Source organism: Cydia strobilella, chromosome 12 (genome assembly GCF_947568885.1).
Source record: "Cydia strobilella chromosome 12, ilCydStro3.1, whole genome shotgun sequence".
NCBI lineage: Eukaryota > Metazoa > Arthropoda > Insecta > Lepidoptera > Tortricidae > Cydia > Cydia strobilella.
In genome coordinates this window covers 13,659,396-13,673,201 of record NC_086052.1, presented here as the reverse complement: position 1 = coordinate 13,673,201, position 13,806 = coordinate 13,659,396, and the positions used below count along the sequence as shown (strand labels likewise).

The following is a 13,806-nucleotide window of genomic DNA, read 5'->3' as shown; positions in this document are numbered from 1 at the left end:
CATAGACCTAGCATTACGTAATAAGCCAATTTTTTTTTCTATATCTTCCGTAGTCCTCTACTTCTCTTGGATTTATAGTTGTATTGTATGTAGATTTTAAAGACAAGTTACTATATATTCCCACAATCAGTGAGGCCTAGATACATATTTGTGTTAAAAATGGGTGATTCTGCACCTATCGTGAAAAATGTAATTCACGCTGGGCAGAAATACAAACCAATATCTGATGGAAGCAAGGTAAATATTGTTTTTTTTCTTCTTCATATTAACTATTCATAGAAGACCAAAGCCATCATCACAAGGTTAGTTAGCCAAACTAGATTTATTTCGTAGGTATGAAATGTAACGTTATACATCTGGTAGTAAGTTTGCCAGAATCCCCAATATGTAGGTTCCTCAATTATAATTCTGAAGGAAGCACATGCAATTACCCCTGTTGCAGTACTTGCAGTGCATTTTTCACACAATACCCATATTTTTTACATATTTTCTGTCCTTTACAGGTGCACTTTCATTTTCAAACATGGAAGTGTGGGAAAGAGAGAGTCCTCATTGATGACAGCAGGAAGATCGGCAAGAAAGAGCCCATGATTCTAGTCATCGGACACAAGTTCAAGCTGGAGGTCTGGGAGTCCATAGTCAAAATGATGGCCGTTGGAGAAGTGGCCAGCTTTACTGTTAAAAAAGAAGTATGCTAACTTTCAATTAATACATACAACTGAGAAGTCTTTTCACAGGGAAATAAACCCTTTTGAAAAGACACTCCTCCACTATGTTATCTGTGTAGTTGATTGACTATTCTCATCTTATTTGTCAGCACTTGGTCAGCATTTTCTGATACACATTTCAGAAACATGAGTCTACAAGGTTAAGTTTCTGAAATTTATTTAAAATAATTTTGACAATATTACTAGGTGATGTGACGTTAGTAGAAAGACTTCTCCAGAATATGTTATTCGAAAAGTGACGCTGCTCATATAAGGGTTCATCCAGAAATCATGGCATACATATTTAAATTTTTGAATTGAATTGAATTGAAATAGCCTTTATTCCTGACTCATGAAGTTTTTACATTTTAAAATTATATTAGTATATCTATATTTTAAGCTTAGAATAATTTATCTATATTTTATTTATTTATGCTCTTTTTTTCTGCTTCTTTGTAAGGCTGTCTTTGACATAGGCCAACTTCAGGCAGCGCCACTCCTTACGGTTTTTTAAGAGCCCTCCAGTCTTCAGGAAAGTGATCTTCCCATCTTTTGTATGGTTTACATTGGGGTCTTTTCTTTCCTGGGTACGGGGTATTTCAATTGTTAGTCTATCATTGCAATACTAAAAAAAACATATATAAATACTTGATTCTATTTTTTCAGCTAGTATTCAGCTATCCATTTGTATCAAAAACCTTGCGGGAGCTCGGGCAGGAGACTAGTAAGAAGAAACATGCATGCACTATGACATTGCACACAGAAGGCATTGGCTACCCCGACTTGGACAGTTTAATGAAGGAGCCATGTGATTTAGAATTCATCATAGGTATGTTAAACTCAGCAGTTCAAACAAGGGTGCTTTGATAGTTAAAAACAGTCACCCATTTTGCTAGTGGGAAAAATTGACCTAGAATTAGAATGCCATTTTAAATTGCAGTCTAATAGGGGGTATTACTGCAATGTTCTTTCACCAGAGTGCCGCACTAGCCCGTTTAGTAAACCATACTTATATATACTGTGCCTTTAACAGTTTTTTGACAAGTTTTCAGAGATAATCAAATATGACATTGATGCACCAAGGAACAGGGTTTACAGAGAACCTACCGGGAAACGCGAATCCGAAATTTCGCTATATATGCAAGAGTGACAGAGATGTTAGATAACGAAATTTCTTGTTTTGCGATAGACCCTCAGATCGTGGTAGATGGTAGTGGCGCCCCCTGCGCAGAGTTTCGCGTAATATTCCCTTTTAATTTAATACCAATTTGAAATAATAAACATAAACATCTGTCAACTGTAACAAGCCTGAAAATTTTATTGTCATTTTGAAATAAGTGTTTGTTAGGAAAAGACTAAATTTTATAAAGGTTTGCTAAGTTTTATGATTAAAGGGGTTTGACTTTGCTAGGACACCTAGCAAAAAGCAATTGTGATGAAATTTAAATCATTTTCAATCCGAATAGTTTCTTTTTTGTTTAGGTCAATTTTCACCCAAACTAAATCAACTCTATTTCCTACACTATAGGTTCAAATTTTAATGGCAAATTGTTTGATTACTTTCTTGTATGGCTGGGCCTTATGGGCGTCCAAACCGCATCTTACAGGTAGCATCCTCAAGTATCCTTTATTTCCAATCTTGTCTTGCAGAACTGCTTCGAGTGGAAAGAGCCGACGAGTACGAGAAGGAAGTGTGGCAGCTCTCCTCGCAAGAGCGGCTGGAGCTGGTGCCCAGTCTCCGGGAGAAGGGGAACCAGCTGTACGGACAGAAGAAATATGATGAAGCAGAGGAGGTGTACGCCAAGGCCATTGCTATTTGTGAACAACTTATGATAAGGTATGATTTGTCTTCTGACACTTAATTTTTTTTCTTTACAATGTCACCAAAGCCTATGGACGTTTGTAACTCCAGGGATGTTACATGGGTGTTGCCCACTCTGCTTGCTTGCTTATATATAGGCAAACCAAAAAGTATAGACAGAACCAATTTTTTGAGATGTCAATAATTGACAATAATATACAGCCCAACCTAAAGTTGCACTAATCTCCAAAAAAAGTTTATACCCTTTATGGCTTATGATTGGAGCCACCATGAATGCTTCCTAAAGTCAATTGTTATTAGAGTTAGACCAAGATAACTGCAACGATTTTGAAAGCACAGACTGCAAATGTTATTTATACGTCATAATTTCATTACAAACAGAAGGGGAAACATGTTGGGGCACCTGATACGTCACGATACTTACATAAAGTCTATAATAGAAGGAAGAATAGAAAAAAGCAGAGGCAGAGGAAGACCGAGACGTGCGTTTTTGGACCAAGCCAAAGAGAAAATCAACGTAGTGACGTATCAGGAGCTCAAAACAGCGGCAGAAGGAAGAACGGAGTGGCGGTTACTCCACCGACAAGAGCCAGGCTCTTAAGAGTTATGATGATGAATTTCATAGAACTTTGACATAAGTTTGACGTTCACATCACAGTCTGGGCTATTAAAATCGTTGCAGACTTATCTTGGTCTAACTCTACCACACTGACGTTCCAATTTTTTTTTAACAGAGAACGAAAAAGTGACGAGGAATGGATCAACTTGAACAAAATAAAGTTGCCGCTACTACTGAACTACGCGCAGTGCAAACTCATCAAAGGCGAGTACTACGCGGTCATCGAACATTGCAACACCGTCTTAGAACACGATAAAGGTACGTGAGCTTTATACCGTCGTAAGTTTCAATTTTATAGCTCTAAGGCTTAAGATACACTTGTAAGTTTTACTTACGTAAGTGGGGACAAAGCTATTTGCTAGAATGAGATAATGATATTCATCTCTCATTCTGTAGTATAGCTGTGTCCCTACTTATGTAAGTAAAACTTACAAGTGTATCTCAGGCCTAAGGCTCACTTGCAGCATCCTACTAACCCAGGGTTAACCGGTTAAACCGTTAACCCAGTGTCAAATTGTACTGGTAAGGTAACCATGGTATTAACTCCAGGTTTAACCGATTAACCCCGGGTTAGTGAATGGTGCAAGAGGCCCTTAAGAGGCAACTGTGACCTCGTAATCAATCCCACCGTACAAAATTTCCTATTTTTAATTTGGAACTTTTTGTATAGCAAATTGGGATGAATTTTGTTTGTTTGAGAAAGCGATGAAACAAAAGAAATGCTACTTATTTTGGGTTCGTACAATGTAATTTTAGGCTACGGTGACCGCTTACCATCTGGCGCGCCGTATGTTTGTTTGCCACCGACGTGGTATTAAAAATTGTAATCCTTCCCATACAATAAAATGTAAACCTTACCTTACAGACAATGAAAAAGCTCTATACAGACGAGCGAAAGCTCACGTTGGAGCTTGGAACCCGTCGCCCGCGGAAGAGGACTTCGTCCGGCTGAAGACCCTCAACCCCACGATGGGCCCAACGGTGGACAAGGAGCTAGCGCACATAAGGAAATTACAGAAGGATAAGGAGAGCAAAGACAAGGATGCTTTGAGAAAGATGTTCGGGACCGACAACGGCACGTAGCGTTTATCGTCGAGTTTTAACCCTTTGAGCAGGCCTATGGAACTCTCCGCGCGAGCTCGGATTTATGCCTACGAATCTCGTCCCGCCGGCGGTACAAAAGCCAGCTAGGGCAGCTAGTTGGTTGCCACTCGCGCTCACGCACGCACGTCACCGCGCGCTATGCCAAAGAAACGTCTTCGTCACGAAAAAATAACACAGCTTGTAGTGTGGATGAAGAAACAACAAAACAAATAATAAAAAAACCGGCCAAGTGCGAGTTGGACTCGCCCACCGAGGGTTCCGTACCCAACGGGTGAAAACGGGACCCTATTACTAAGACTCCGCTGTCCGTTTGTCCGTCTGTCTATTATCTGTCACCAGGTATCTCATGACCCGTGATAGCTAGACAGTTGAACTTTTCACAGATAATGTAGTTCAGTTGCCGCTATAACAACAAATACTAAAAAGTACGGAGCCCTCGTTGCGCGAGTCCGACTCGCACTTGTCCGGTTTTTTTATTGTTATAGCGGCAACAGAAATACATACTATCACGGTTCATGAGATACAGCCTGGTGACAGACAGACGGACAGCGGAGTCTTAGTAATGGGGTCCCGTTTTTACCTTTTGGGTACGGAACCCTAAAAATATAGTTTTTTCCTCTTTCGAAAGACGAGAAAAGTAAGTAGACGGGCTCAATGTGCATAAGGACCGTTCTCTGATGGAAAGCCACATTTAAGCAAAGTATATTTAATTAAATTATCTACAATTTGTTATTCACTATGTGTAAATTGTGTAATATAATTTGTTGTCGTAAACCATATTTTTTTATTTATTAATCATACTCTTAATAGGGTACAAATAATAGGGTTCCCAATTGTCAAAGGTTTTTGTCAGCCCAGCGTACAGTACCAAAAGAAAAACAAGATTTTGACACTATCCGTAAGATTGACAGCAATTGACAGGTAAAACCTATGCTGGCGCCATCTGTAAAATATTTTGAATGAATGCTTTAGTTGTCTTGTAATAAGACTACAAAATACACACTACACAGTCTGCAGTTACTGCAACAGTCAGTAGTGAAGTGACGAACACGCCTTTATTGCACATCTTATTGACCGTTCCGTCTTTCATAGTGTTTTAGTATAAAACGAGCTAATTTTAAAATTTTGAAATTTTTATATGTCTCGTGTCTTTAGTTTGGCTAAGCGATTCATGAAACAAATTTCTGGACTCTTATACAGTCAACCAATTTGAGTCCACTGTAGAACCATATCATAATGAATCAATTTGTTTATCTTCAACGACAGTGCTTATTGAGTGAACTGATGTATATCATGTAGTTAAGGCGATAAGGTTATATAGATCTCTACAGAACATATCTTCTTTTAAGACCATTATTGCCTTAGCAGTAGGGTCTAGTCAGGCGTCGGTCTTGCTCCTGACCGATACAGTTACTTAGTTTAAAACCTTGTCTGAATGCAGTTATATCTTATATTTTTTGCTCAAAGCTTGCACGCGAAATTAAACTACCAGCAAACATTAAAAAAACAGGAGTCGCACGCGGAAAGGCTATAATTAACAATTTCAATTATAGCCTTTCCAAAAGAAAACAACAAATGTATCATATTCATATTTTTTATTTGTATTAATGCGTAATTTACATTATTAATATTATTATTTAACTTTATACCGCAAATGTTTTTTATTTTTATTTCAAGTACCTAATATTCCATAGCTAACAATAGGTACTTAGGAAGAATAAAACCAAATAAAACATACGTCTTAACATTAATGCAAATCACATACAAATATGGATTTTTTAATTTCTGAAATAATGCGTTTTAAATCATAAATAATAAATATAATAATGAACATAAAGGTAAGTATCACGATTGGCTGTAAAATGTTATGTTCGTCATCAAAGGAAGAGGAACCTAACCTAACATTCTATCCGGAATATACTGAGAGTCATCAGGTTGGAAAGATATAGGACCCTTCGTATGACGGGGCGAACAAAGAGTTATATCGGAAGTTTTAAACGGCAAAGGAAGAATTGGTTGAGGATTGTTTACTGTGCCAGTTAACTTATCGAAATCGCAGTCGAAATAATCAGCTAGCTCTTCCAGAGCCTAAATTAACATTATATAAAAACGGGCCCTATTACCAATCAATAAAAATATATAATTTTCACCTCAGCAGCTCGAACAAGCCTACTTTCGTCACTCCCTGGAGTGAGGAAAGTGCGACTTTCCTCACTCCAGGGAGTGAAACAATGTATCTTTTTAATTTAGTGAAGGCCATGAACTTCATACTTTTATTACATTTTTTTATGGTATGGTATGGTACGGTACGGTCCGTAATAGATGGATACAGTCTAAGGAAAAAAACGTGCCTCGAAAATCAAGAAAATTTGATTCTCGCTCAGAGGGCGCTACTAGCTTTGGCCTACTGTCGTATAGATGGCATTGACGATTTCGTTTGTTATTTAACAATTTTAACACATATCAGTGAAAGAACATGGGTCAAAATCATAAAAATAATTAATGCAAATAAAAAAAATCATTTATCCATATTTAAATTTATTTATCCATATTTAAGTTAAGCCCAATGGTTGACTGGTAGAGAATGCCTTGTACAAAGTTTAAATAAATAAATAAATAAAATAAATACATTTTATCGTATTTTTATAAATCTTCATTTTTAGTTTTAAAGTGTGTCGATAGATAGCAGTGAATTTACTATGGTTACAAAATTTACTATGACAGTACCGCTCTAGTATAAGTTACTCTATGGTACCATGAATTGCAGTCAATCATGAGTCAATCAAAGAGCATATAGGACTTCCGGTTCGAACGCCATCTTGATAGTAGCCTCGTGATTAATTCCTTTGTTTTTTGCTTATTAATATTGTTTAAAGTGTAATATCGATATCGATAGCTCTATTATACAATAATCTAATGTGGTAGTGTGCAGTGAATGGAGAATTAATCTCAAAGCGTGTTTAACTACCATTTTGGAGTCAACGGCCGGTAGTCCACGTGCTTCTCGTAAAATCCAGCTATCGGTTTTACGAGACAACTACAACAACCACCGAACAGCGTCGTGCTCTAAGAGCATTTATTTTGTTCCTACCCTTTTACGTGACATTGGCTACGGGCAACACCGCCCTCAAGTCCATCAAGAAAAGAAAGAGCATATAATCACTACGCAGTCAATAAATGAAATGAAATGAAATTATTATTATAAAATTGTGTTTGGGTTGCTAGGAGATGTGGTTGAGTTGAAAGATATTGAACTCCAACACGAGCGTCGAGTATATCGTTAGATGAAGGATTTCCGGCAGGTATGTATATATTGATATATTTATCTCGGCATCAGTAAACATGGACACGTCGAGAATTCCTTTTAGTTTATCACTAACAGGCGTGAAGTAGATGAACGACTCTCTATGTCGCGAAATGGCTACGATCAGGTGAGACTTTGACTTATAAAGAGGGTCTTGCAACTTATGCGACATCCTCACCAGCACTACTCGCGCTGCCTCCTTGCCCTAGTACTCGTGCACGGTCGACACGTCGTATCCAGCCTCCATCATTTGTTTCTACTCAGCCTGCTTAAACACCAGATATTTTGTACCCTCCGATCTCGGAACATCTTTAAGCGTTGTAAATTCCTTACACTTTAAACTGCGCAGAACATTCGACGCTGAATCCACGCATCCGTTGTAATCACACTTTTTAGACAAGATGGCCATTACGTCGACTGGACACCTGTAAGACTCTTTAAGGTTCCGGTTGGCTTAAAGAATTTCGAGGACTTGTGATACATCAGCGGTGCATCAGTTATGTTGATATATCCGAGCTGATTGCGGTCGCGGTCGCCCAGCAAGCACAGTTGCCGGCAACCACGCCAACCACTGACCAGGCACACGAACAGTTTCCCAGGGTGCTAACCATAACCACTGGTACCAAATAACCATAACACGTTATCACACCAGTCACACCACCAACCATAACATAATATAACTGACAATTTGGTTTGACCAACTATATTAGTCATTGATAGCCAAAGTGGCCAAATATACCTATACCTAGAGTCTGGCTAATGAAAGTTGAACCCAAAAAAACGCGGCATTTTCAAAAAATCTGTAGCAGGCGGCTCGGCTCTTTGACTACAAAGATTGCATAACTTATATACTGTTTATAATTTTCATATTCTAGAAATCATAAAAAGTATAAAAAACCGGCCAATTGCGAGTCGGACTCGCTCACTAAGCTTCCGTACCATTACGCAAAAAACGGCAATAAAATCACGTTTTTTGTATGACTTTGTATGGGAGCCCCACTCAAATATTTATTTTATTCTGTTTTTAGTATTTGTTGTTATAGCGGCAACAGAAATACATCATCTGTAAAATTTTCAACTGTCTAGCTATCACGGTTCATGAGATACAGCCTGGTGACAGACGGACAGACAGACAGCGGAGTCTTAAATTAGTAGTAGGGTCCCGTTTTTACCCTTTGGGTACGGAACCCTAAAAATTATCCAATCCTTGTAATCAAAGAGCGCCTACTACAGATTTTTTGAAATTGTTACGTTTTTTCAGGTTCAACTTTCATTAGCTTTATTTCTTGCCTTTGGCTCCCTCCACACTCGTGCGCGAAGCCGCGATCGCGAGTGTAGTCTATTGTAACACAAATAACACAATACCAGTGAGATGGGACTCATCCTTTCGGTCAAACTCGGTTCCGTTCGGCTCAGCATTGCTGGTGTTGGCACAGCTTGACATCCCTTTGCGTGCACGATGCACGACCACAGATAAGATAATGAATTTTGACAACCCTAAATAGCCGAAAGGGATAGTGCCATACATTAGAAAGAGACAGCATGATTCGACCCTGAATCGCTGTCAAACTTCGGGTGTGTAGGAAGTGTCCTTTCTGTACGGTAGTACTATTATATATTCTGTGACAATATAGTTTGTCGAAGGACTGTCTCATTTCAAACATAGACAGAGAATCATACTATCTTTGTCTTGCACTAGTACTAGCATCCAAAAGAAAAGGATGAGTACAGTTTTTTTTTTGTTCTTATGTACTGACAATTTGGTTTGACCAACTATACTAGATCGGGGATTCCATATTAAATATATTTTTTCTGCCATAGCAACATTAGGGAATTGGGTACGTTCTGAGGGCCTACCGCAAACCACGTTCGACATGTTGCCTCTCTGTCGCACTTGTAAATTCGTACGTAAGTGTGACAGGGGTTGCCTCCCTGTCACACTTACGTACGTGGTTCGCGGTACAGTAGGCCACAGATTATTAACTAGTTACTTCGTCGGTAGGCCCTCTGAAACCTCTACGTTTAGGTAGCTACATGGAGACTATATAAAGGAGCCAAATCTCTATGTATGAAAAGTGTCCATCAAAAACCAGTAATTAGGCGGCGCCACCATACACCGAAATACTACCAAAAACAACCTACGTAATTTGGTCGGGTTATTTGTTGCCTTATATGGTTCATGTTATACTCATGTCCCAGCACGGATTTAGATTTTAATAAACCGGATGGAGTACACGGGCCAAAAAGTGTGTCCACATGAGAAGTCAAAGTGGGCGGTTGCATCTCTTTCTAATTAGGGTGACCATAAGTCATATGTATGTGGGATATTAGGATAAGTTGGAATGTATAGTTTGGCCAAGATCTTTTTTCATTCATGCATAGGAAGTCAGAGAGAATGGATATAGTTTTTTTCTCCTCTGTAAAACGCTTCACAAAACCTTACTTAATTTAGTCGTTATAAAAGCTGTTACTGATGACAGACAGACGGACAGCGGAGTCTTAGTGATCGGGTCCCGTTTTTACCCTTTGGGTACGGAACCCTAAAAATGGTCACGTTTTTTCCATTTGTAGTCTGCCTCTTTTGCACTCATGGTATGTTCATATACGTAATGGCTTCTCTTTTGCACACTTCAGCTATTCTTTAAGCGTCATCGTAGTTAATTGCACCATTATTTTTTAATTTGCCGCCTTTGTGTACTGACGGAAATGTGTATTCAACCTATATAGAATATTATGTATAAATGTGTCTGTAATATTTAAGGATTTTGGATTTAAATTTTGGCAATTATATAGCTCTCATTACGTGCACAAATAAATCATTTATCTATCTATCTATCAACCAAATAATTAAACATGCCGAAATAAAGATATACTTATTTAGGTAAACTTATTTTTACATTAAGTAAGTACGTAGGTAATAAGAACTATGTAAGGCCGATTCACATCGTGCCGACATCATAGTCACTCTAATGAGTTTGACAATGTTTTCTTGTATTTTTATCGTAAACTTTAATAGTTGAGGCTTACCTGTGAAAAGATATACCACAATCAACAAAACTTTCACTTCTGCAACCTTTCACACAACATCTTTTACCCATTTTATACTTTATTTCGCAAATAAATCTTGAGCGCCGCCATTCATGTATTTTGAAAATTTCTTTATCAAGTTGGGGATACCAATTAATATTCAAAGTTACTACAATGTCTACCATATTAAAATTAATGTATTTTTTGTTGTGCACATGCTTGGTTAAATCAATTAATAATATTGACATTATAACTATTTACAAATTACGTAAAAGATATCAGAACCGCACTCTGAATATAGCACTTAAATAATATAAGAAGGTATTTAATTTTAGTAGTTATTGATATAAATACTTACATGATATAAATACTTACATTGATATAAAAAATACACCAATTATAAATAAAACTAAAACCACTATTAACTTTGAAGCTGCTTTAAATGATTTAAAAAAAGAAAACCTGTCTGAATTGATGTTTTGTAATATCGTAACTGAACGCCTTATCTATTTGCTAAGCAAATCCATAAAACAAAATACTAAAATCACTGTGATACCTAGTAGTAAACGTATCATAAAACTATGGATCTCTCACGGGTTACTGCGCTGTATACGTAATCGTGACAAGCTACAGCGAGACTTACGCAAAAACCCATTTAATAATATACTAAAATTAACCTATAAAAGATACAGAAATTTTTGTAATAATCTTATTAAAAAGCTTAAAAGAAACTATGAGAGAGAGCTTATTGAAAAATCAATTCAAAACAACAAAATGCTCTGGAAAAATATAAAATCCATAACTTACACTAACAAACTAAAAAAACTCCATCCAGAATTACTTAATTTAAAAGCTACTCCTTATGCGTCAGCAAATTTCATAAATAGTTATTTTGCAAATGTCGGCAAAGATCTTGCACTGAAAATTTCACCGAACTCTCATTCGTGTCCGCCAATGAATGCTCTACCTACACAACTACATTCTTTTGTTTTACTACCTGTTAGTCTTGAAGAAGTTAATAATGCAATAACAAACCTAAAATCCAAAAGTGCACCGGGTTATGACAATATACCAACAACATTCTTGAAACACGTATCTGCAGAAGTAGTGCCAATTATAACTCACCTCATAAACCTAAGTTTTGAATGCGGTATCTTCCCCGAGTCACTGAAACAATCAATTATCACTCCGGTGTACAAGGGAGGGGACAGAGACGATGTCAATAATTATAGGCCGATTTCGGTTCTACCTGCATTATCAAAAATCCTCGAAAAGCTACTAAACGCCAGACTCTTAAGCTTTTTAAACAAATTTAACCTTTTATCTGATGCCCAATTTGGATTTAGACAGCGAAAATCAACCGAAGACGCTATAATTGCACTTACGTCTTTAGTCACTGAAAATTTAGACAGCAGCAATAAGTGCCTGGCTGTTTACCTAGACCTGAAAAAAGCCTTTGACACCGTCTCTGTTCCCATTCTTGTACAGAAACTCTATAGAATAGGGGTTAGGGGAACACCGCTGTCACTATTCGAGAGTTACCTTACTAATAGGAAACAGAGGGTGAAACTTGGAGATATAGTCAGTGGGCTCGAAGACGTCGCCTATGGTGTCCCACAGGGTAGTGTGTTAGGACCTACGTTATTCCTGGTCTACATAAATGATTTATGCAATATGAACATTCCAAATGCAAAACTGTTCTCATATGCCGATGACACTGCAATAATATTTACTGGCAAATCCTGGAATGAGGTTAAGAACTATGCTGAAAATGGTTTGACATACATAGACAGTTGGCTCAAAAGGAACCTACTAACACTGAACACGAAAAAAACAAATTATATATGCTTCAGTATCTCGAAAAATACACAACCCAAAAATGATATGTCGATCAGGATTCATTCATGCCCGTCTTCAACCTCGTCTACTTGTGGCTGTCCAACAATAGAAAAGGTTGAACAAACTAAATACTTAGGAGTTCTACTTGATGAACATCTCAACTGGTATTCTCAACTTGACCAAGTCATGGGTAGAATAAGGAAACTTGTCTGGATCTTCAGGACGCTAAGGCATATTGTACCAGGGAAAAACAATCAGTCAAACTCGCGTAATATATTAAATGAAATATATATATCCCTGGTCCAATCTGTCCTGGTATACTGTATCTCCGTCTGGGGGGATCGGTGAAGAGTCGTTTCATTGACCTTGAACGTGCTCAACGTGCTTTAATTAAAGTTATGTATTTAAAAAAAATTTGGTTCCCTACTGACCAACTCTATTTAATCAGTGAGTTGCTAACAGTCAGAAAACTATATATTCTACATATCACATTAAAAAAACATAAAATATTACCCTATAATACAAATCATAAAACCAAAAGAAAAAAAGCTGTCGTAGCGGAACTCGTAAAAACAAGGACCTCATTTGCGCTCAGACAGTTCTGCTTAAAATCTTCACATGTTTTCAATAAATTGAAAAGAGAAGTTACAAATTGGCTGAAGACCATAACCTATGATGAGACAGAGACGCTATTACATTGATCACACACACACACACACACACACACACACACACACACACACACACACACACACACACACACACACACACACACACACACACACACACACACACACACACACAGACAGACACACACACACACACACACACACACACACACACACACACACACACACAGACACACACACAGACAGACACACAGACACACACACAGACAGACACACAGACACACAGACAGACAGACAGACAGAGAGACAGAGAGAGAGAGAGATATTTCTTTTTGGACTCATGTATACGATACCCAGCTTTTATTATTATTATTTTTCATTCATTTAAATACCTTAATTCTAAACTGTAACCTTAGTTGTAAATAGTATAAACTAGAATTTTTAGCTAGTAAGTAAATAAAAGTTAATTAGAGTTAATTAGTTTAGCATAAGTACGTAATATATATAGGTACTTATAATATAGTTATGTAACCTGAAGGAAGAGCGGCGCCACCCAACACAGGCATTTTGCTTACCGGGTGGCTCCATCACCCTTATATTATGAAATAAGTGTGTCTTACGCAATAAAGAATTTTGAATATTTTTGAATTTTGAAATACTACCAAAATGGTATTTTTTTAACATTGGCAACATGTGCGAGTGGGACACCGCGACCCACTTTTGCTATCTCATGTGGACCGTTTTCTCTAGTCTGG

At 37.6% G+C, this 13,806-nt stretch overlaps 1 protein-coding gene across 1 annotated transcript; it reads left to right on the top strand.

Moving 5' to 3' along the window:
• The first annotated feature begins 65 nt into the window (after positions 1-65).
• LOC134746214 (aryl-hydrocarbon-interacting protein-like 1) lies at positions 66-4,941 on the top strand. The gene is made up of 6 exons (XM_063680541.1): positions 66-237; positions 504-689; positions 1,374-1,536; positions 2,358-2,544; positions 3,264-3,406; positions 4,014-4,941. The coding sequence occupies exons 1-6, from the start codon at positions 160-162 to the stop codon at positions 4,229-4,231; spliced, it is 975 nt and encodes a 324-aa protein (XP_063536611.1). The 5' UTR covers positions 66-159; the 3' UTR covers positions 4,232-4,941.
• The last annotated feature ends 8,865 nt before the right edge of the window (positions 4,942-13,806 follow it).